This window comes from Homalodisca vitripennis, unplaced genomic scaffold (genome assembly GCF_021130785.1).
Source record: "Homalodisca vitripennis isolate AUS2020 unplaced genomic scaffold, UT_GWSS_2.1 ScUCBcl_1170;HRSCAF=4456, whole genome shotgun sequence".
Lineage (NCBI taxonomy): Eukaryota > Metazoa > Arthropoda > Insecta > Hemiptera > Cicadellidae > Homalodisca > Homalodisca vitripennis.
In genome coordinates, this window is record NW_025777359.1 from 138837 (window position 1) to 162369 (window position 23533).

Consider the following 23533-nt stretch of genomic DNA (forward strand, 5'->3'; position numbering starts at 1 on the left):
TCTTTATTGGGGTTACGTGATCTCCGTCTAGAAACTGGCACTACACTTATTAGACCTGCTAGAAAGGAATTTTGTTCAACACTCCGAAGTTGGTTAAACTTTGAAATGTTCAGAAGTCTTTCTTCAGCAGAACTCCGAGATTCGTTACTTAAAAGAAATGTATAGTGAGCACTAATAAAGATAATTTTTAAAACTAAGAAGGAGACAGAAGGAAGTTTCGGTAGTAACTTATACGCGAGTTTTGTACAAAACGAATTCCTCGCATAACATAGTTATGGTGGAAAGGATTGTAACAGTGTAAATATTATCAGTTAAATTTTCTCTTAATGCAGCGTCTGGAATCAGACAATGTTATAGACTTGCTTCCTTAAATCTGGAGTCATGTTTGTCTAAAGAGATACAAAACAATCGCCAGCGAAGAAGCTCAAAACGAACTCCTTATATTGTTTTGACATCAGAGACACTAAACTACAAAATATAAAAATATGGTAGTACGTAAAGAAGCATTCTCAATGTCTCTTAATGTGCTCATTGACACAGTACCATGGTACTATTTTACTAGTAGAACCTCACGTAATATTTTATTAAAGAGACAATGATTAATTATTTATGTCAACATAAGCTGACTATTGATGGTATACCATTACTGACTCGTTATTTTGTTATACATCTTAGATTTCTTACATAATAGAATTAATTATTAGTACAGTATCCCAAAACTAATATTTGCTACGTATTATTAATTTCGATAGAATAATTTGTATTTTTTTAAAGAATTTACGGCAACATTGTTCACTATATATCCTTGATATTCGCTGGATGCATGGTAGTTTATTATAAATAGATTTTTTGGTACGTTTATATTCAGCTAAATACATCTAAACTTTGGTAATATGAAGATTTAGGCAATCCGGGATTTCCTTTTAATCACTTTGAATATCAACAATCCACTGTAAAGAGAGAATTGCCTATGTCTACATCTCAAAATGTATAACAGTAGGTCTATGTTTTAGATTTTATGAACTAAAAACAATGTGATTACTTTGGATGGGACTTCATATAAAAAGTAGTTACTTATTTGTAGCTTTGTAACATACCATGTAACAAGTCTTTGCAACCTGTATTTTTCTGTGGCTCATGTTTTAGTTTTCAGCAACACACAAATTTAGTGACTCCAGCTTACAAATAAGTCATAAAGAAATGTTATGTGATAAACTGTTTATATTAACAAATAACAACCATAGGTAATTCTAAATACGATTACATGGATATATAAAATCGTCGGTAGAGATGTTTGGTTTATATTGACTGATAAATTTAATTCGTTCTTCTACGATACATTTTTTAACCCTAGAAGCTAGTCAAATTTCTTTACTTGCACATTTCCCTAACTACAGATTCGTTTTTTATATAAAGGAAGACTATTTGAAGAGTAGGCTATAAATTTTACCAAGCAAAAATATAAGGTAAATGTATAGGTTTTGGATACACATAACACCACATTTTCTACTTTTAAATATTTAAAGGGCTCTAATATAATATTCCATTCAGTTGCTGTTACATGGACATAGGGATTAAAGTTAACAAAAGTATTCGGGAAATCACGAGATTATATTTTTTACCTGTAAACATCAGAAGAATTACTTTGTTCTAATCCAGGGAAATACATAAACAATATTTTAACATTACCTGTTTTCATTAACCTAACTCTGAGTAAGATGGCAACAGCGGGCTAAACTCACCTTTGACCCTGGGAAGTTTCCAATATTAAAAGTAGGCTACAATAATTCTTACCTACAATACCATAAATACATCCGCAGTTTATTGTCGATGTGTCAGCATCTCATTATTACTATTATAAGAAATGTTACAAATGGCGGAAACAGTGGCGTAGCGAAGGGGGGGGGTCCATGGGGTCCGGACACCCCCCTAAATTTTAAGACATTAAAAAATGAAGAATGGTGCAGGAGAAAAAAGGAGAGTTATCATTACTCTTGTCTACAAACATTAAATTGATTGATTTAGTTGATTAAAGTGACCGTTGTTAAAAATATAATTGTCCTGTCGTTTAAATCATAAAGTATCAAACGATACTTTTGGGCTCGGCCTTTCGGATAGTGTAGTGTAATCACGGTATTTCTATAGGGCGGGGTCACGTGACGTCACAAAGTAACCTGAACTGTAACACGGCGAACAGTTTAAATTAGCGACCACTTCGTTCAAATTCGTCTTGGGGACGTAAAATTAGAATTAAGTTACGACGTTGATTTTAGGTGTCATTAAACAGTGGAGGTGTGTATGATTATCGAAAAAAAAACACTTTTGGTCGGAAAATAGGCTACAGTTGAAAAACTCTACTGATTAGAATTTCAACTAATTTGGACTTCAGTTATTGAGGTAAACGTGGTATTTTTGATTGAGCAAGGGCGACGATTTTTTAAAGTCATTAAACAGTACTCGACTAACTATATAATATCTAGAAAAAAATCACTTACGGTCGGTAAATACCGAAGAAAAACTCTCTACAGATTCAAGTTTTGACGATTTTGGACTTCACCGGTTGAGTGGTTGAACAACTTCTTATCAGTAGAGTTTTTCCTGTGTATTATCTGACCGGAAGTGATTTTTTCAATATTTCTTCGATAATTATATAGTTATTAGTCGGCGTTCAATTGATACCTAAAATAAATGTTCTAACATAATTCTAAGTACCACTTTTATCTCAACGACTCAACCAGTGAAATCCAAAATCGTCAACACGAATCCGTAGAGAGCTTTTCCTCGGTATTTTTCGTCCGGAAGTGATTTTATTGTTTTGTTTCTCAATAATTATATATGTATTAGTCGGCGTTCAAAATTGATACAATAAATCAATGTTCTATCATAATTCTAAGTACCACTTTTATCTCAACCACTAAACCAGTGAAATCCAAAATCGTCAAAACTTGAATCTATAGAGAGCTTTTCTTCGGTATTTACCGACCGGAAGTGATTTTATTGTTTTGTTTCTCGATAATTATATATGTATTAGTCTGCGTTGAATTAATACCTAAAATCAACGCCCTATCATAATTTCTAAGTACCACTTTTACCTCAAAATCACAACCAGTGAAATCCAAAATCGTCAAAACTTGAATCTGTAGAGAGCTTTTCTTCGGTATTTACCGTCCGGAAGTGATTTTAATTGTTTTGTTTCTCGATAATTATATATGTATTAGTCGGCGTTGAATTAATACCTAAAATCAACGTCCTATCATAATTTCTAAGTACCACTTTTACCTCAAAATCACTCAACCAGTGAAATCTAAAATCGTCAAAACTTGAATCTGTAGAGAGCTTTTCTTCGGTATTTACCGCCCGGAAGTGATTTTTTTCTCGATAATTATATAGGTACAATGTACAATTTAATTATAACAAAAATCGTCGTCCTAACTCAACCGAAAACACCACGTTTACCTCAATCACTGAAGTCCAAATTAGTTGAAGTTCTAATCAGTAAACTTTTTCAAGTGTATTTTCCGACCAAAAGTGATTTTTTATATTTTTTTCGATAATTTTATACACGTCTACAGTTTAATGACACCTAAAATCAACGTCGTAACTTAATTCTAAGCGGTCATTTTACGTCAAAACTTGAATCTGTAGAGAGTTTTTCTTCGGTATTTACCGACCGGAAGTGATTGTTTTTCTCGATAATTATATAATTAGTCGAGTACAGTTTAATGATTAAAAAATCGTCGCCCTAACTCAATCAAAAATACCAGGTTTACTTCAATAACTGAAGTCCGAAGTAGTTGAGGATTTTCTGCCCTTGTAGACTCATTTCCTAAGCCAATTTAAATTTATATGTATTGAGTTTTTCATGTAAAACTTTAATTCGTTATAAGATAATATAATTTTTATAATAAATGAGTATCCAATTCGCTACACAATTTAACTCCATCATATGTTTAGTGACTAATTTTACAATTACATATTGTAGATTTGTTGCCACATTTTATTTTAATAATCTCGCGAAGTGTTATTATATTTTAAAAACTGCACGCGTGTAAATATTTGGAAATAAACTATGATTCAATTCAATATAATTTCAAGACAAATCCTCACTGAATTTGTACTGATTGTTTGCATTGCATAAGGTATAAGTAACATGTATCACATGTAACATGTTTATGCCGTACGCATTAACTCCCCCCCTAGCCAAGTAATCTTCTAAAATTATAAAGCCTACACAGCATTCTATCCGACGTCATTAGTGTTGTGAGCCGTGTGACTAAAGCACCGGACACTCGGATGTGTTCTGCTGCTATTAACACATTCCCAACAGATAAGATCCCTTCTTACTCAATTCCATATTTCTCCATACCAACCGTAGTATATCATTTATTGTGCGTAAAAAACAATGTAACTTTTATTTCATTACAGTTTTATTTTTGTGCTGTAGAGCTTATGAAATTATTGTTGTTTTGATATTACTTTTATTGGTTATATATAAAATCAATTAAATTATTACATAAATTACTAATTCTAAATTATTGTTGAAGTTTGTATTTACTAATTAACTTGTATTTCTTATCACAATATTAAAGTAATTCGCAATTAACTATTTTCGTGTTTTATATAATAAACTTAATGTACAAATGGTAACTTCAACACATGGTATCTGAAAATGTGTGTTATAAAAATTTGTACTAAGAAAAACTAATCAAGAGATTCTATCATGAAAAGGGGCAACTAAAACAAAATATTACAAGATGTTTTTAACCAAAGTTTATTTACAATAATCTGAATATATACAAGAAAGAAATGAACATGTACATAGAAGGCATACGACTAGGCTTTCAGAATCGAAGGTGAGGTTTGTTTTTCATCAAGTGCCTGAAACAGAATGAAGAAAATTAGTTTTGCATGCAAATCATTATTTAAGACATAACTACTTTATTTATTATAATTAAGTAATTTATAAATATAACAATTTTGATCCTTGATGATAGATATAAATTCAATCATGTCTGGCATAAACTAAATAAAAAGTTAGAGGTTTGCAAATAGACCAAACACATACACTTGAATATAATGGTGCATGGTATATAGTATATTATTACGTGTAGGCCTACATGAAAACAATACGTATCACAGGGGGAAATGAAGTGTGTTACGGCTGTTATCGATAGTGAAATGGTCAATAATTTTTTATGACAGTGCTGTAGGTGAATAAGATTTTGTTTTAGGTAGCCACGGTAGCAACGCCGAGAAAATATTCTGAAGAAGATTGGAGCAATGACCCTAATGGATATCTATGATTGTCAACAGTATGTCTGACCACAGACATCTATGCAAAAGTCAACGTTTTATGGCTAGTTAAGGTTAGAGGACAAAACATCCCAATACCATTCCGGTGTAAAAGTCTTTTTTTCAAAAGCAGCTATTTTATAAAGTTCTACGAACTGTTTTGCCATTTCTATTGGGATGGTCATCAATTTATTTATAGGTAATTATTAACAATAAATAAAGTAGTATGACAATTTTATACAGAACAATTAAAGTCAAAATACAGTTCAATACTTGATACATTTTCTACTTATGAATGTCTTTTTAAGTATTATTGTATTAATTTCAAACGATATCATTGCATCAGCAAAATTCTTTCATTCATTGTTATGGTATAAGCAGTTGATGGGTAAATAAGTCTTTCTAGATAGAACTATTTAAATTTTGATATATTACTTACTTGTCTAGTTTTTCCCAGAACACCATGAGTGCAGCACGATCCAAATGACGTTTCGATCGAGACAACTGAATAATAGAGACATCCCAGCCTGCCACGTTCTTCTCCAGCAACATCTCATCGTATTTCAGATGAAAAGCACACACTATAACAAAATAATATATTAATAGTTTAAGGTCATTACTGTAAACTAATACATAAACATTTAATACATAAACTTTTTTTCTTTCCAATTATTTTGCATGCTATCTGCAAGAATGTATATAAATTAGTTACCATATTTTTAAATGTGAAATTAACACCTGTAAACTGATGTTTGTTGTCTAATGAGATGTGGTTTATTATTTCAAACTGCATAGATTCATAAATATATCTTGGTCTTTATTATTTAAATATTAATGATTTTATGGGCAGTAGCATAATTTAGGCCTACTTTAAAAATGTATTAAAATATATAATTTTAAAAACATTAAAACAGTTCTTAAGTCAATAAATAGAGTAGTTATGAGCTAATTTGTTAAGTACTGGATACAATTATTGACATACAAAACAAATTGTTTTTCATAGCATCAGGTTTTTCTTTGAAGCAGATTTTGAAGGAATAATATATTGGGACTGAAACATGGACCTCACGATCACAAATTATAAAATCAATACAATACAAAACAAACAATGTTTGCAGTTAATAGTTTATTTTAAATATACTTTAATATGTATTTAAGAAAAATGTACTTAAATTCTATGACCAAACAGTATTTATATCCAATGTTCCTTCCATGTAATATTTGTTGCAGATATAATAAATTTACAATTTTGTTATTGATGTTGGTCACTTACCTTTAGAAAATATTTCCACAGGATTTCCTTTCCAGGGCCATCCTTTGAACTGCCAAGTAGGGCCCATAACAAAAACAGCCACTACTCGGTCCCAGTCTCCTGGAGCCAGTTTCTGAGGATTGTCTGTGACTCTGTACGGAACTGTCAATGCCCCATTCTTTCGCCGTTGAAGAAAAATGTCGTTCTCCCGGGTAGCACCTTGTTTCTTCTTATCCTCTGTAGTAACGAACCTGCAAGAGAAACCCAGTGAATGAAGATTGATTTACAATGTATTTTATTTCATTTTTCATTATTTCATTTTTTATTTAATCAATTTGAAGCTGATCAAATAAGGCATCATCCTCTTTGATTTATACCAAGTTATTGTAAGCTGTTTTATATAATATAAATTTATAATTATTTATTAAAAAATTATTAAAAATAAAATATTAAAGAAAAATGTTTCGTAAAAGAATGTTAAAGTAATAAAAATGTATAAAGTATCAATTCTTCAACTAAAATGTTATATATTTCAAGTTACTTATTTGCAGAACCTGGTTTTATTCATAACCCTTTAGCTTGTCTAGGGGAAAAAAATAACATTACGTTTTGTTATTCAACGGTATTGGTGGTTCTGCTACTATCAATAAAAATCATGGGAGTGCTCTTGTACTTTTTGTATAGATTACTTTGATGTGGAAGCAATATCATAATTAATCATAAAACAAAGTCCTTCTAAAAAATTACCTAGTTTTAGATCTTAAACTTTTAAATAAGTTGAAATAACAACTAGTATAGTATTACATTTTAATTCGTTTTTAAGTAAAATTGTGAACAATTTAAAACAATCTTATAATATTATTTTATAAATATTAGCTATTTAAAATAACTTTTTGCAAGATTATAAGGGACGTAATCTTTGATTGGTTATTTTATAATATTACTGTAATAAATAGTTCAATTTTTCACTTGACCTAAGCTAATTCCCTTAATAAAGTAGCGATTATCTATAATAATATATATAATATCCTATAATAACAAGCATGTGTTTATAAATTGGTTTTTTACATTTTTATGGTAATATTTACATAAACACTAAGTGAAGAAAAATTTGCAAATTAGAGATTTTACAGTTTAACCCGGCAGATAACATCTTAATATTTTTATAAATTCTTGTATGAATAACTTTATACTTCTAAAACATCTGGGAGGTAAAGCAAAGAGCACAAGCTTGTTTAATTTACATTATTTCATATTATTTTCTATAGCAGATAGAGTTTTAAAATGTACTTATAGATGTTACTTTTAATTTACTCAACGTTGTCACCACTATACCATTTGTAGTATTGGTATTCAATAATGAGTTACTTACTTGAAGTCCTGCAAGATGTCCTTTGCATTGTACATGGTGATCAGTGAGGTGTTTGCTCCAGGGATGATGATGATGGGAGTACGAGACGTTCTCTTGATAGGTTGGGAAGACAACTGGAGACCTGGCTGTAATCATAAAATTCATTAACTACTCATTCAATAGATGTAATATTCATTTTAACAATATTCCTTATATTTATTTCAATTACCAGGATAATAATTATTTTTACTAAATTACTTGACTACAAACATGTGCTTCACACGCTCATATAAATATTACTTTGTAAATAGCTAATTCATTTCAGTTGTCTATTACGGACCCGATATCAGTAAAAAGTTCAGAAACTAAAATTTCCACATGATGTGCTTGAATTATATCGTTAAGAAGCAATAGGTTTTATGTTACAACATATTTTTTACATTGCGTCTAATGATGATCATTATATCAAAACTCACATTAATCTGAAGTTGATAATGTATTGTATATTGTTGTGGTTTGAGAATATAATTCGAGTAATAGTGACACAGTGAAAGCGTTGAAGATTATTGTAGTTCTCACTCCTTCTGAATTATTTTTTTATTATCATTTTTAGAATTTAATTAATAGGTAGGACTGGCATTTAATAGCATCTTCATGTTTCTCATTCAATCCACCTGACTATCAACTCACTGCTTACAATTATTGTAATTGGTATTCTAAAGTAAACTAAACTAAGTTTGAGCTTAATTTGTAACAAACTGAGAGATATTTTACCAATGCTGATAGAATGGGCTCAGGATGAGGTGTCTGAGGAGATGGCATTTTCTTGTGTTGATCGCCTTCAGTTACTGACTTCAAGGACATTTTGTGGTACGTTGCCATTGTATTGATTTTGAATCCATTTGCCTCTGTAACAGTTTCATTTAAATATAAAAGAGAACTATCATATTTTAACCCTATATTAAATTATGTATACAAATAAAAAAATAGTTTTCTCAGTGGTCATTTTATTTTTAGGAGAATAAGGCAGATTATTTTCAAAATATGCAATGTTGGTATGACCCTAGTTAACACGTAGTCCAGAAACAAGCACCTGAGACAATTGAGTATAACATTAGATAACAATCCATACGACTCAATAATATTCTAGTGCCAACTGCATGTTCCTTAACAAGATCAATGGTCAATACATGTTATATCATTACCTAATAATTTACAATCCCATAACATAAGATGAAAACTTATAAATAATAATGTTGTAAACTTACCTTTCTCCTGTCTAATGAACCGCTCCTGATCGTATCGGTTGTACACTTTGGCCATAGGGATAACTCTAGGTGCGGGGGGCCTGATGGGAGTGGGTTTGTATGTCATGACAGAGGTTGCAGCAGGAGGCCTGATGGGAGTGGGTTTGTATGTCATGACGGAGGTTGAAGCCGGAGGTTTGATGGGAGTGGGTCTGTATGTCATGGTGGAGGTTGAAGCAGGAGGCCTGATGGGAGTTGGTTTATATGTCATGACGGAGGCTGAAGCAGGAGACCTTTGTTTGCTCTCCTCTTTTTCCTTTACTGATTGCAGAATGGCAAAGACATCTTGTGCAAACATCTGAAAAAATTTGAAATAAAATGTCAAACAAGCTGGTTTACATTAATGCAATAATAGAACGGTGTGGTATTCTTTATCAGATATCTTTAACCGTTCATCAGTAACAAATACTTTGTAATCACATAAATAATGACACATTTTAATATTGGCAAAGAACTGTTAAATAGTTAATAGTGTTGTGTGTGTGTGTGTGTGGTGTGTGTGTGTGTGTGTGTGTGTGTGTGTGTGTGTGTGTTGTGTTAAAGTTGTTGTTACTAAATTTTTACCTGTAAGTATAAGTGCTTAGAATATATTCCTGGGAATTGTTTTATATAGCTTAACATTCAATTTACCTACATTGTAAGATTTTTAGTGCAATAAATATTCATGGATTTAAGTTTCACCATGATTAAACCTGGAAATTAACTTACTTTTCCCGTGCTTTGTAATATTGTATTTCTTGACCTTCCCGGACGTTCACGGGATAGTATGTCTTTTATGTTGTCGTCATCGAGGTCCATCATAACTCTGCGTTTAGAACATATATCAATATCATCATGTCTTTTGATAGTAGTCCTCTTCTTCGCCAAACGTTTCACTTTGATAGCAGCTATCGTTTCTACTGTCATGGCTTCAGATAGGGATCTGAAAATAGATTTAGATATTCATAAAATCACTAATTTATTGTTAAAAGGATTAGTTTATTATCAGTACTTAGATCGATAGTCACAAATTTAAAGATTTCCCATACTTTTGTAGAATGTATATTTTACGCATCCTGGCCAGTTTAGGCAAAACTGAGTCAATTTCCAAACCTTTATGTGCTTTACTAACTCTTAGACAATACACTAGACCAAGTCTCATGTAGTAGGTTTTGCCTTAAACCTAATTAATATTAATAGTGTAGTAATGAATGAGTCTGAAATAATTTTATAGATCTTTAGAATTATTCAAGATTTTTATTTAGCGATTTAATTAGATGTTTTAGGGTGACAGTAAGTATTAAAAATTCTATTAAATATTAAGATTTATATATCGTAAAACATTTTATTTTATACCAAAAAACTCTTTGAAATAAATAAGCCATGTAATATAACAATATCATCTTATTATAGAAATGTATTTCTAACGCGCATATTCATGTTCCAATAATCTTAATTTAAGCCATTGCTATAAAGAATACCTAAATTCACTTACTTAATGTTGTCAGCAGTTACGGATGCTTGTTTTGGCGTATCCAACCTCGCACCAAGTCGTTGTTTCATCCTCTGCTCTTGCACATCTTCTAGCTTGCGTCTCTTGGACATGCTCTCTACTGAACCGTCGTCACGTGCACGTTTTACTGGTCTGAGGATATCTACAGCTGCATTTTTATCAATATTTACAGAGGTAGCAGCTTCTCCATTTAAGTAAGCCAGAAGGTCTTTACGGTCAGGTCTGCGCACAACTTGTTTATTTTCAGCCTACAACAAATTCATGAGTTATTAACAAATTTCTAAAAAGTATTACCAAAAACAGAGAAATGGAGAAACAATATATTTCTGCCTGTATGTCTGTCCTTACAATATCAGAAAACAAAACGACCTCTAGGCTTAAAATTATACGAGTACAAGCCTAGGATGCTCATTTCTACCTAGTTAAGCTTCGTGTAAAATACTGAGTTCGATGATGGTGTACGTCACTCCATTGTATTTGGTTGAATGCTAGATAATATGATGCCTCATGCAAAATTAACTACATATATCTTATACATGGTTAAATATATCTTCAGAACACCTGTGATGGAACCGTCTTATAGCTACTGAGGTCAAACAATTAAGAATCAACATTTTCAATGTATTTTTAACACTTTAAATGCAATATTATTTATATAAATTGTTTTTAAGAAAGGATACACAGTTGGTAGCGTTAAGGTAAAATCTGTAAAATACTTACAACAGCTTTTCGGACATATGCAGAATGTGTCAGTGTGACATGCTTGAGTAGAAATAGCAAACATTCTAATGTATAATACTCCTTTGGTGCCCCATTATCGGACCTGTAAAAAGCATTTTCTCTGTAGACATAACAGACTTATACTTAAAAAATATGATCTATGATTTAATATTAGTTGTATTCGTACCATCTATTCTTTACTGACAGAAATGAACTAATCATTATGAAAGATAATTCATCAATGTAACTCTATTTCTGCACACGACTCTAACCAATTCTCTTAAAAAACTATAGGCCTATTACAAAGAATATAATATCGCCTTTCAATTAGCGCTTTAATATAATATATTATATTGGTTTGCAGTAAAACTATATGTTATCTCTTTAATACTCATCGAGTAGGCTGAAAACTGTAAAATAAATAAGAAAGTAACATTTCGGTGCATAATATTCATATATTTAACATGATAAATCATTCAAAATTCTAGTAACAAAAATAAGGCAATAAGATTGTTTGAAATTTAACTTTGATCTTAAGGGGGAGAACCCTACGTCGTTTCACTACAGCCAACTCTTACCTTGCTTGTTTTCCTTGTTCTAAATTACTGATCGCTGTATATACAATATTTGCAACGCTGCTTGGTCATAATCCAAATTAATTGTTAATCTTATACTATTTAATCTTAGTTTAATAACGTTTCTGTTGCTTTTGGTTTAGCACTGGTTCTGATAAATCATTATCGGTTTTGTGAGTTACCTCATTCGATACCTAGAAGCAACGGTCCACCAAGCTAATGTATTTTTTACCATATAAATTATCATATGCATGTACCATGTTTATTGTCTGTTCCCTAATACAGAAAATAAGTATGTGTCTTGCATAAATTATTATAAATTACGAGTTATTCAAAGTACAAGGAGATAAACTAATAGTTATGAAAACAGTATTTTATATTTTGAAAAAATATTTACATTTAGGAATTGGTCATGTACACACTTGGTGTTACTTATGGGAATCTAGAACCTTTTAAAAATAATTCGAAAAAATGTATAGCTCCTCATTTTATTTTTAAACATTCTGAAAAAATATAACACGTGTTATATATAGAGCTATGGATGCAGTATAAATAAGTATTTCAGTACGTATCTAGTATTGCGTAAGTATAATAGATATTAGTTTTTGGAAATTAAAATAATTGTTCTATTTCTATAAAGATTCTTAATTTCATTTTGATTATTTAACACATTTATAATAGTAGATTTCAATAGATATGCAAAGTAGTTATAAATTAAAAACAATAAATTTCCCAGTTTTCCAATTATAAACATTTGTATTTATTTCTCATAAATAGATCCATATACCATAAACCGCGAGATTTCTGACGTATCTTGGTCTACATTGTATAATTAACCTAGCTGCCTAGGTATACCATAACTTTTTGGTCTAGCCAAGACTGGGTTCAGAGCAGTGACGTGACTCGCCGGATACACAAAATCGTAATTTGCGACTACCCTCAGATCAAGAAAAATAGATAACCGAGTTTGAACGTTAAGAAAAACTAAGTTCTATAGTAAAGATTAAAATAGTACATACATTCAATTTAGCTTCTTTATATTTAGATCTCGACATTAGAGTTGCGTTTAATTATTTACAAACAAAATAGCTTAGACATTTTTATGTACAACTAATAAATTTTAAGTTTTCATTTTATGTTTCTATATTTGTAACTGTAGAATTCTGCATTTTATCTTATTATAATATAGGCAAAACACGAGACATTCCTGGTGTGTTTCAGGAATAAAATAATTTTGTCTCGATAAACTTGGTTTTGTAATATCAATGTCATGGTCTACATTTATTTAACAAAGCTGATGGCAAATCCAATAAAAGCGTTACAAACACTCACGACCAATCACAATTAAATATTACTATTATTATTTTTTTTATATACAAATACACATCATATACATTTTTCTACAAATGAAATACAATTAATAGAGGAGAAGAAAAAAAATACGAAAATTAATAGAATTGTATATACCCAATGAAAAAAATTAGTTACGAACGATAAATTCAAGTTTTTATGTATGTAAAACCAGACAAATTTATGGGTTTTTGGCGCTTTTCAACCAAATTCCAACTTTGAACATTCATTACTTTGGAGCTTTGATGATATTAAATCCAAATATATATGCAATATCTACTGTTTGAGGATGTAATTTTAAAATTATAAGAATTAATACATTATCCAATAACTTTTTTAACTTAACCGAGCGGTAAGAAAGTCTGAGTTGGCCTTGCTACGGAGCTAATTGTTTGATTAATTATTGATTATGAAATTTTTGTCAATCAACTCTAAAGTAAGAATTAGTCTTAAGTAAGTGCATCAAAATTTGATGTTATTATTATATAACCCCTTTTAGACACGATTGACTGTGACATCTGTGCTGATTTTCGGCCAGTTGATATTTAGAAACAAACTGTTAATAATATCATACATTTCTGAACTGATTTAAAGAAGTAAACATGCCATATTATGACTCCTTAAGAATGACCATGTGACCATGACCGCTAATGTTGTTTGCAAGGTTATATTAAAATCTGATTCTAAGAAGGACAGCCAGAACCATTGTACCCGATGACCTGATCGTTTTAACCGAAACATTTACTCAACCGAAAGTTTGCTAACCTTCGCCGACAACATAGTAAATACCTCTGCTGTCTCTAGAGAGGGCAGCTTTAAATTAATTGTTTTAAGACATTTTAACATTAGGACGCCCAACACGTCTGAGAAACTGCTTCATATTGGTCCATTTATTTGCAAATTCTTTATCCTTTGAACCCGTGTGCAACGCCAGATCCCTTCTCTTACCAAAAGGTGTAGCATTCTATCGACTAGGTCATAATTAATTAGCCATAAGTTCGACCAAAATGACAAAATGTGTTCCTTAACCTTTAAATTAAATTTGTAAAGATAGAACTACTTATAAACATTTTTGATAAAAACAAAGACATTAATATACCACGTAGGTATCCGGGCAACATATTTAATGGTCCTAATGACTATTATAACAAACAGTAGTCTAATATATTTCGGGAAATCCATACTTAATTATTATCATCGTAATGAAAACAGGTGATTGCAGAGACTCTATTAGTAACGCTGAAACGAAAGTTTTCAGTTACGCATTATTTATTGATTTCTGGTTACGAGAAATTTATATTAGACCCCTTTGTTTATATTTATTTTTTAGACAGTAAAAGATTTGAAAAAATATAATAATAAAAGAAATATAAAACAATGGCTGTTGCTGAGTATGATGTATGTGGCAAATTTATACATTTAACAATACTGCAAAAGTCAGATTATCGTAATTTTTTGGGTGTCTTAATTGATTCTTTATGTAAGAAACAAATTCTGCATGTGGCAAAATCCAGTAATACTTTGCAATTCCGGTAACAAAACCGGTTTTATTTATAAAAAAAAAAAAAAAAAAAAAAAAAAAAAAAAAAAAAAAAAAAAAAAAAAAAAAAAAACACTACATGTTGTTGAATGTAAAAAACGCCATAAATACCTATTGTTTTAAACTTAATACGTCAAGCAAATTGGTAGTTGGGTTGATAACCACTATTTTTGATAACCAAGTTTTTTAGAAAAAATTATAATATTAATATTTAGGCAAATTAGTATTAAGTAGTATTTTATGTATAACTATAGGGCTCAAAATTACACTTATTGCATTAAATGAAATAACATCTACATCAAAATAATAATATGACTAAAGTCTATGTCTAAACCATTTACTTTGCATAGAGGCATTGTGGCACGAAACGTTTTTATAGCCTAGGTTATGAAAGGAATACTTGGAAATGTTCACTAACGTAGCCAATAAGTGATGGCATTATTGTAAGTGTCATGTGAAATCTAGACCCTACATATTACAATATAAGTTCTATTTTTCCATATAACTTACAGAGATTGCATACAAAAAAGACAAAATTTGCTTAAATTGAATACAATGTCCTATAAATATAATACATAACAGTGGATTATAACAACTCAGAATGAAACAAACAAATATAAATGGCACAATCAACCTTGTACTTTCTGAGATAGCTTGCAAAGATATGAATAAAAAACTGAAATAGTCTTTTTAATCAATCATAAACATGTGTTTTTAGTTTATGAATACACTACCTATCATACATTACGTTTGTTACGGAAGGAACAACTTGTGTAATAAAACGATTGAAGTAAATTGGACTCCGATGATTCAACATCCAATACAATTCAATTATTTTTGAAACTATTTTTAATAATAAAAACCAAGATAACGCTCTTATTTTTATAGTTTACATTAGACTAAGTCAAAAAAATCTGAATTTCCTCTACAGTAAATATGAGATCAGTATAGGATCAAAATTTTTAGATGTCCAAGTAATTATGGTAACCAAAAAGAACTAGAACTAAAATTACGAGAGTTACGTTAAAAGTTGGGTGTTTATTATTCAATTACTCAGTTCAAGGATGTGTGTCGGCCCGCTCGCAAACTGTAGCCTACATCAAGAGGAAGCCGTCATAGGTTGGTTCCATATTGTATTTAATTTAACTATTTCTCATTATCTTTTATTGTACCGGGATTAGAACTCCAATGGTAGGTTAAAAATAAATTGTAAATCACGATGCAAATTTTAAACTTGACACTTTGTAACTTGGGAAACCTTGGGTAATTATATTATAATAGCTGTAATTTATAATAATTGCCAATAGTTCCACAGGATGTAAGTCAAACTGCTTGTTGTTTTCTAGGACCTCAGAGTAAATGGTACATATTCGGCCACCTGTAATGATCTTTTTGTTTAGTTTTTCGTATTAATTCATTGACAATTGTAAAAAGTTAAACGACAAAAATCGTTAAAAGTGCATTATTAAAAAATATTGTTCAGAGGAGATTTTGTAATCCAGTTTAGGTTAATACTTGTGAGTAGAAAAAAATTAAAACAGACTAGATAGATCTATATTTGACAACACAAATGAGTCAAAAATATATTTTAAAAAGAAGGTTAGATTAATAACTATATTTCTAGAGCTTTGGTACCAAGATAAAATTAGGTTATAAAACACAATTAAATTATACTCAAAGTAAATTAAAGTAGTAGAGTAATAGTCTTTAAAAATTACTAAAGTAAGATACTCGTATGTTTACACACTTACCTCCACATAAGGTAGTTGGTCTTGACGTGTTTTGGCCATGAATGCTCGCCAAAAACATATGCGGTTGTCCCTTTCGATGATCTCTTCATTCTTCACATTGTACAACCGAAGAAGATTTAGAATATCTGCCATGACGTTGGTCGACACAAAAGAAAGTAGCAGAGATACTCGTACACTTAGGATACAGCACTACCACAAACAGTCTACAGCGGTAACAATCATAGACTGGGAAATCAATGAGCTTGGTTGGGTTGGAAAGGCAACCCCGGAAAGTGGAGGGGGTACACAGCAGTTGCTCGCTGGTGATTGGTGCGGGGATGGGTCGATGGGGATGTGACGGGGAGAGAGGCAGCCAATAGGACATTGGGATAGCCTAGGTGGGGGTGTATTTTATTAGAAGGGAAAATAGTTGACAGTGCAATAAGAAATGTAATTACGATTTAAATAAAAATTTCTAATAATTTTCCAATTAACAACGTAAAACAATTGAATTTAAGCATAAAACTATAGTTATGAGTATTATTTCACGCTGTTAACACATAAACTTTATGCGCTGTCCCAGATCACCCGTCCACTATTTATATAAGGAGAAGCATATGAGGTATTATAGGAAACAGCTATTAAATTGCAAACCGACAAAAAAGATATTGGTTACATGTTAAAACTAGTTTTAATTTCAATTTACAGAGTATTCCTGAAATAAAAGTTCACATCTCCAAATTCCGAAAAATCCAAATGTTAACATAAATTAATTGATGGTAATTTTAAAGTTTATTTGAAGGCCAACATTTTCAACTTTGTTTTACGTTTTTATCTCTGTCCGTTCCATAAGAGCGCCCAAAAATATTCAACACTTATTCCAAATTTTTAAAACTTTTAATTTAAATTATTTAAAAGAATTTGAAATGGTTAGTTAGTGGTTATTAAATGTTTCAAATACTGATCTAAAGAATTGTACTCAAGACAATTTTTTATTTAAATAGTTAAAAAACTATTCCACGTAAAATAAAAAGTAGCCTATTGGATAAGTTAGGAAGAGCAGTCAAAATTTTACAAAATTTTAAGGTTAGTCCTCTTCTTTATTACAGAGAAACACTAGTGAGACGGAACATGGCATTGATTATACTCTTATAATGTATGACAAGGGTCGTTCGAAAAGTAAGTTGCAATTAAGTGTTTTATAACACGTCCAATGTCAAACACTTTAACCACCCTGTCAAAACATCAAATCATTCTAAAATTTTACAACTATATAATCAAAACAATAAACTTGTACATATCATGAATAATTATTCTTGTTTAATTTGGATAAAAAGTTTACTGGTTGTAAATGTTTAAATTTGCAGTTTAATCGAAAAGCGCCAAAGTCCTGTAATTTTTTACCGACTTAAAAATTTATCGTTTCAATAATTTACCTTACATGTTATAACGTAAAAAGAAACACCCTAAATTTGATGTAATTCGTGGAATTTTAGCTATACTAGTTCGTTTGCGATTAGCGTTCAAACTCTGGTATCTTTTTTTGTTCCAGAATAGACACACTTATTGAGGAGGAAATTGTGATTTAGAGTAATAAAAATATGAGTGTCTTTTTATGGAGAACAAAAAGTTTGGTGAAGAGGTTTGTGGTGACCGCGGCTATACCTCAGTTTCCTTGTGTCAAGATGAACGCAGACTTTCGGGGATATAATTGTGCGGCGATGGTACTTTTCCTGTCTACTTGCAAATTACGCCGATGATCACTTTTCAGACAATCAGTGTGCGCCGGTGTCACTATTAAACCCAACCTAGGCTATATGTTACCAAGGTCTCCATCTCAATATTCTAGTCAGATGATCTCACTATCCATGAACAATAAAGTTACCGGTTAACGGAATGTTAGAGCTACATTCACTGAGAATATTAGCCGTTTCTTTTTATCATAAATGTTTATAAATGTTCTATCTTCACACCTTTATTTTACAGGTTAAGGAACACATTTAGCATTAATAGTTGTTATTATGCTCAATGAATTATGGCCCAGTCGATAGAATACTACAACTTATGGAAACAGAGGTTTTCAAAAGTTAGTCAATGAATGCTTTAGAGCAGGGCTGCCCAACCTACGGCCCGCGGGCCGAATCCGGCCCGCGAGTCAGTTTTATGTGGCCGCCTTGTTGCCAAAACAACCAAATTTGTTTACAAGCATTTGAAATATTAAATAAATACAAATTTTGAGAACCAAGCAGTCCAGCCGATTTCACGTAGAACGAGCCGTATTCATTTGGTGGAGTATGAGTGTTGAAAGAAGTAGTTGCAGACAGATTTCACTGACTACGGTGGTGGCTGCCGGCTGGCGAATAGAGCGCGCGTAAAAGCACGGCACAGCGCGCGGTGCGGCGACGTAACCCCTACCCAATTCAAGGTCACCACTCGCCACGTAATTTGTATGTCCTAGTATCCTAGTAGGATTAATTAAAATCAATGTATTCAATTTATTGGTGACTTTTTTATTGTTCCCTCAGAATTAGAGCAAACATCCAAAAGTCTAGGTTTATATTTAGGCTATTTCTACTAAAAGAACCTAAAAACATAATATATTATAAACCTTTACCTAACAACTAATAAATAATAAGAAATTACAATAATAAGGAAACAAGGGCCAAATAACCTTAAAACTCATATTTTGAACAAGATTTCTGGAACAAACCCCGGGCAATACGTTTTGTTTGGGGTTCCAAATCTCCTGGGATGTTGGCCCGCCTGGCCATAAAGGCTTTAAAATGTGGCCCTTGGGTAAAAAAGGTTGGGCACCCCTGCTTTAGAGGATATAAAAGTTCTAAGGTAACGGATAAATATGACGCAGTTTCACAGACATGGTGAGTGCAGGCATTGCTAACATTTGTCAGAACTGCAATAATTAGTAGCTGCCTCTCTAGCGACAGCAAAGATACTTATGATGTTGTCGGCGGAGATTAGTGGACTTTTGGTTGAGGAAACCTCGGTTCCAGCGTTCAGATCATGGCAGGTATTCGCTGTACTTAGAAGCAGATTACAATAAAACCAACACCAGTTGTTGTAATAAAGTCATTGTAATTAGCATAGTGTTTTTAAATAGCTTTCTAGATGTTTTTAGGTCAGTGGATATTAAACATGTATTAGAGTTATCAGTTATGTAAGAGATAATGATAATTATAACAAACATATTATGATGAAATACCCTTAAATAATTAATCTGTTACCACAGATCATAATGCTGTTTTAACAAGATATTGTATATTCATAAGTGAACTCATGAGAAGGAATGTTTAGGGGTTTTAAATCAAAATATACTAAAATACTAACCTAACATAAAATTATAGAATATTTCAGTTTTTAAAAACTAAGGCCTACTATGTGAGTCACCGGCACCAGTGAGGCAGGTAGGCGGGGCTGCGCGTGAGACGGGGTGTGGGCGTTCGGGTGAAAGGGTCGCCTTATAATCCTCTAGGGTTCTTGAGATGGACAAACTAATAATAAAGTAATTTATTACTTTTCAGGCGGCCTAGTCATCCCCGAACTAATTGTAAAAGGATTTACTTTACTCACCTGGCCCAGTACACAGAACTCTGACTAATTGTATAGAATGTCTAACACTAATTTATTACCTCTTAAAGTGTCTAGTCTTCCATGAACTGATTATATGGGGCTAAACTTTACTGGCCTGGCCAGTCTACAAACTTTCTCCTGTAGACGTCTGTGTCGTGGATGAAGAAGTGCCCATTCCCAAGTTAAAGTAAATCAAGTATTAGGTGTACATTCACAGCACTAAACGTGTTATAATAGTACAGATTATATAACAAGCTTAGGTCCCGTTAATATTTACTGACAAAACATTGCTATGAAACTCATTACTTGTAAAGTTATCTAGCTAAATATAGCGTACCTAATTATCAGTTTTTAATGGGTTGTTTGATAAATATCAATATTTTGTCACAAAAATTAAATATAGGTACTATTTGAATTTACAATTATCATAGAGAAATGAAGAAAAATATCATACTCTTAATTAATACATAATTTGCATTTAAAACGTAATTAAATATAATACACAGGAGCATAAGGTAGTATAACATAAAGTTATTACATATTTAAATTATTATTTTAATTTTGAGTTTAAATTTAGTAATGTACATTATCTTATTTGAAAACGTAAATAAACCTTTAATATTGCCACAATTAATACACACAAACTAGGTGTTTACTCATAAATTGGTATATTTTACTTATCAGAAAAGCATTCGCCATAATAACTTGACATTGGCTGAGCTACAGCAAAGCCTGTTCCTCATGAGGCTTGAAAGATTTCATGTCTATATGACTGTCAACACGATACTTCTAAAACGAACTTGTACAAAGACTTGAAATTTTTTGTGAAACTATTTCTACATAGGCAATAATAGTTTATATGATGGTGCATTTCAAGCCAAAAAATTTCGTCAAGCACCATTGAAGCCCATCACTCATTGAATATCTTAGTGTGGCGTATGTCTGCCTTGTTATTGCAGGAAATTAAGGTACCTCCTGCTTTAGAACTACCAATTAAATGGAAGCTAATGTTTTAATAAAAATTCGTTCCAATCACTTTCAAAGAAGTTTGTGTCAGTTATGGTGAATCATTTATTTACAGCATTATGAGAAGAATACAAGCTCGATTCAGATGTGTATTACTTTCTTAAACATATAAAGAAACTGCAAAAGACTAGTAATTTATATTTTTATCAAATTTGAGAACAAAAGCAACCTAAAAATAATTACTTTCAGAGTTACGTTATAATACAGTGTGAAAGATATGCGCGGTCAATGTCGATACGCATAGTGATAATATCGTCTTCACTGCTTCATCAAGATCAGACTGCTTTTGTGTCATGGGTTCTCTGCTATGAAGTGTTTTAACATACTGCTTGTGATTATATATGATTTTACTCTTATCCAACAGGACTGATACGTTCTGAATATCAGAAATGTATATTATAAGTGTATTTTTTATGTAATTTGTTAATATATGAACAACTTTAATTATAATTCAACTAAAAAGAAATCCATCCCACGCTATTTCCAATCATTTTCCAATTACTAACGTAAAACATTCTATGGTTTCATATACACTTGTGCAGTGCATCATTTTAAGATGTCAAACGAGATTACAGTATAAGGATTTTTCAAGCTTTTTATATTATAAATATAAACAATATGCAATGTCTCAGACAATTCGTCTTTTATTTATCTAAGGAGAAGTATATGGAGCTGGAACCACTAATTATATTTATTAAACGTATATTTATTAAACGTATAAATAAGCTACTGAATATGTGTTAACATTAGTAAAGACTGTTTCAATTTATAGAGTATTCCTGGATTAGGGTTGAATTTCAAAAAAATCAAATAATAATATAATATGTCTATTTATAATAATTATTAAACTTCATGAAACCAAACTTAATCATAATCTTTAGTTTACGTTTGTATCTTTATCGATTTTTTAACTACACCAAAAATATATAAATTAAGATATTTTTTTTATTTGTACCACCCCTTAAAATAGGCAACCCGTTATCATTCGGTTCAGTTTACCTTATTACTCTAGATAAAAATTACCTTTACAGCGATATCTTAGATGTCAAGATTACTTATAATTTTGATTAAATATCCTATTCCAAATTTTGCAATTGAATCAGAAATTATATATTGTTATTCTTAGGAAAAAATTACTCACATGGGCCAGTTTGCCACAGTGCTAACGTTTTTTTAAACATTTTAATGTTGATTAATTTACAAAAATACATTCTTTATATTCCTTTTTATTTAATTTAGAAATGTTGTTAAGGATTTTTGTTATATCATAGAAATCATCATGCGGGGATGACAACGCTAAGCATACACACAGGCACACCTACACAGACAAAATTTGGAGGATTGTGTAAAATAAATTACTACTCTGTTTCGTTTCTTATTCAGGGTCTCATCAAATATAAACGGTTGTAGAATTCTGTTAAAAAGAGGTTTAAATCTTAAATATCACTAATGGTTCACTTTCCGAATGTAGTGTAGGTTTTCTACAGACCAATACCGCATATATTGCGGATATAAATCACCTTACTTTCCAAATGAAGCCTTATAACACAGATTAAAAATGTTAAACCGTAACTGACTGAAGATTGCCAAAAGTTTGAAGAATGTAATAAATTGGCTAAGCAATATTTTGACATATAGTGACCCTGAAGAATAGATGTTAATTAAAACACCGACCAAGAAGTCAAAAAATGAATGTTACTATTGAGAAGTGGCGTTCTTTTGTAAAAATGTGGTTATCAGCAAAACTTAAAAATATTATTTGATTTTACCCGCAAACTTCATTCATCAATCGCATAAGAAATAAATTGAGAACAAAAATGAATGATAATCTACATGAACTCTTTTAATATTGGTAATGTTTGACAAATGCCATTTTCAAATACATATTATTAAAATTCTCCTTATCCCATTTTCAAATCTTGTGTTTACAAGGAACCAAATCAAAATTTAAATAACCACAAATCAATAAATAGTAGCCTACTCAACTGAAAAATTATTTTCTTTGAAGTGCAATGTTATAAATCTTTTAAGCTACATAGAGTACAATTCAATACTTAAGATAATTATGCAATAATATAATATTTATCTGCCAGATAGTATTGGTTATTTTAAACAATTAAATATTTTGGCAATATCTATTTACTTCAGCCTTGTGAGAACCGGGTTGAGAACTTAAATAGCAATATGATACAATATTACCGATTAAAAATGTAAAGATAGTACTGTAAAGTATTTTTGTGGATAAGATAAAGTCACATTTTATCAGCGAGGTTCCGGGATTGCTACAAGAGTCTCCGCAATCAAACATTT

The 23533-nt window shown here is 31.0% G+C and overlaps 1 protein-coding gene across 1 annotated transcript; it reads right to left on the bottom strand.

Moving 5' to 3' along the window:
* Positions 1 to 4841: 4841 nt before the first annotated feature.
* LOC124371289 (parafibromin-like) lies at positions 4842 to 16762 on the bottom strand. Its single transcript, XM_046829629.1, is given in 12 exon segments — positions 4842 to 4878; positions 5732 to 5873; positions 6566 to 6795; positions 7917 to 8041; positions 8676 to 8803; positions 9164 to 9291; positions 9436 to 9500; positions 9911 to 10124; positions 10677 to 10942; positions 11415 to 11517; positions 16631 to 16686; positions 16688 to 16762. Coding segments are annotated over 12 exon segments (1569 nt in total).
* Positions 16763 to 23533: the final 6771 nt, after the last annotated feature.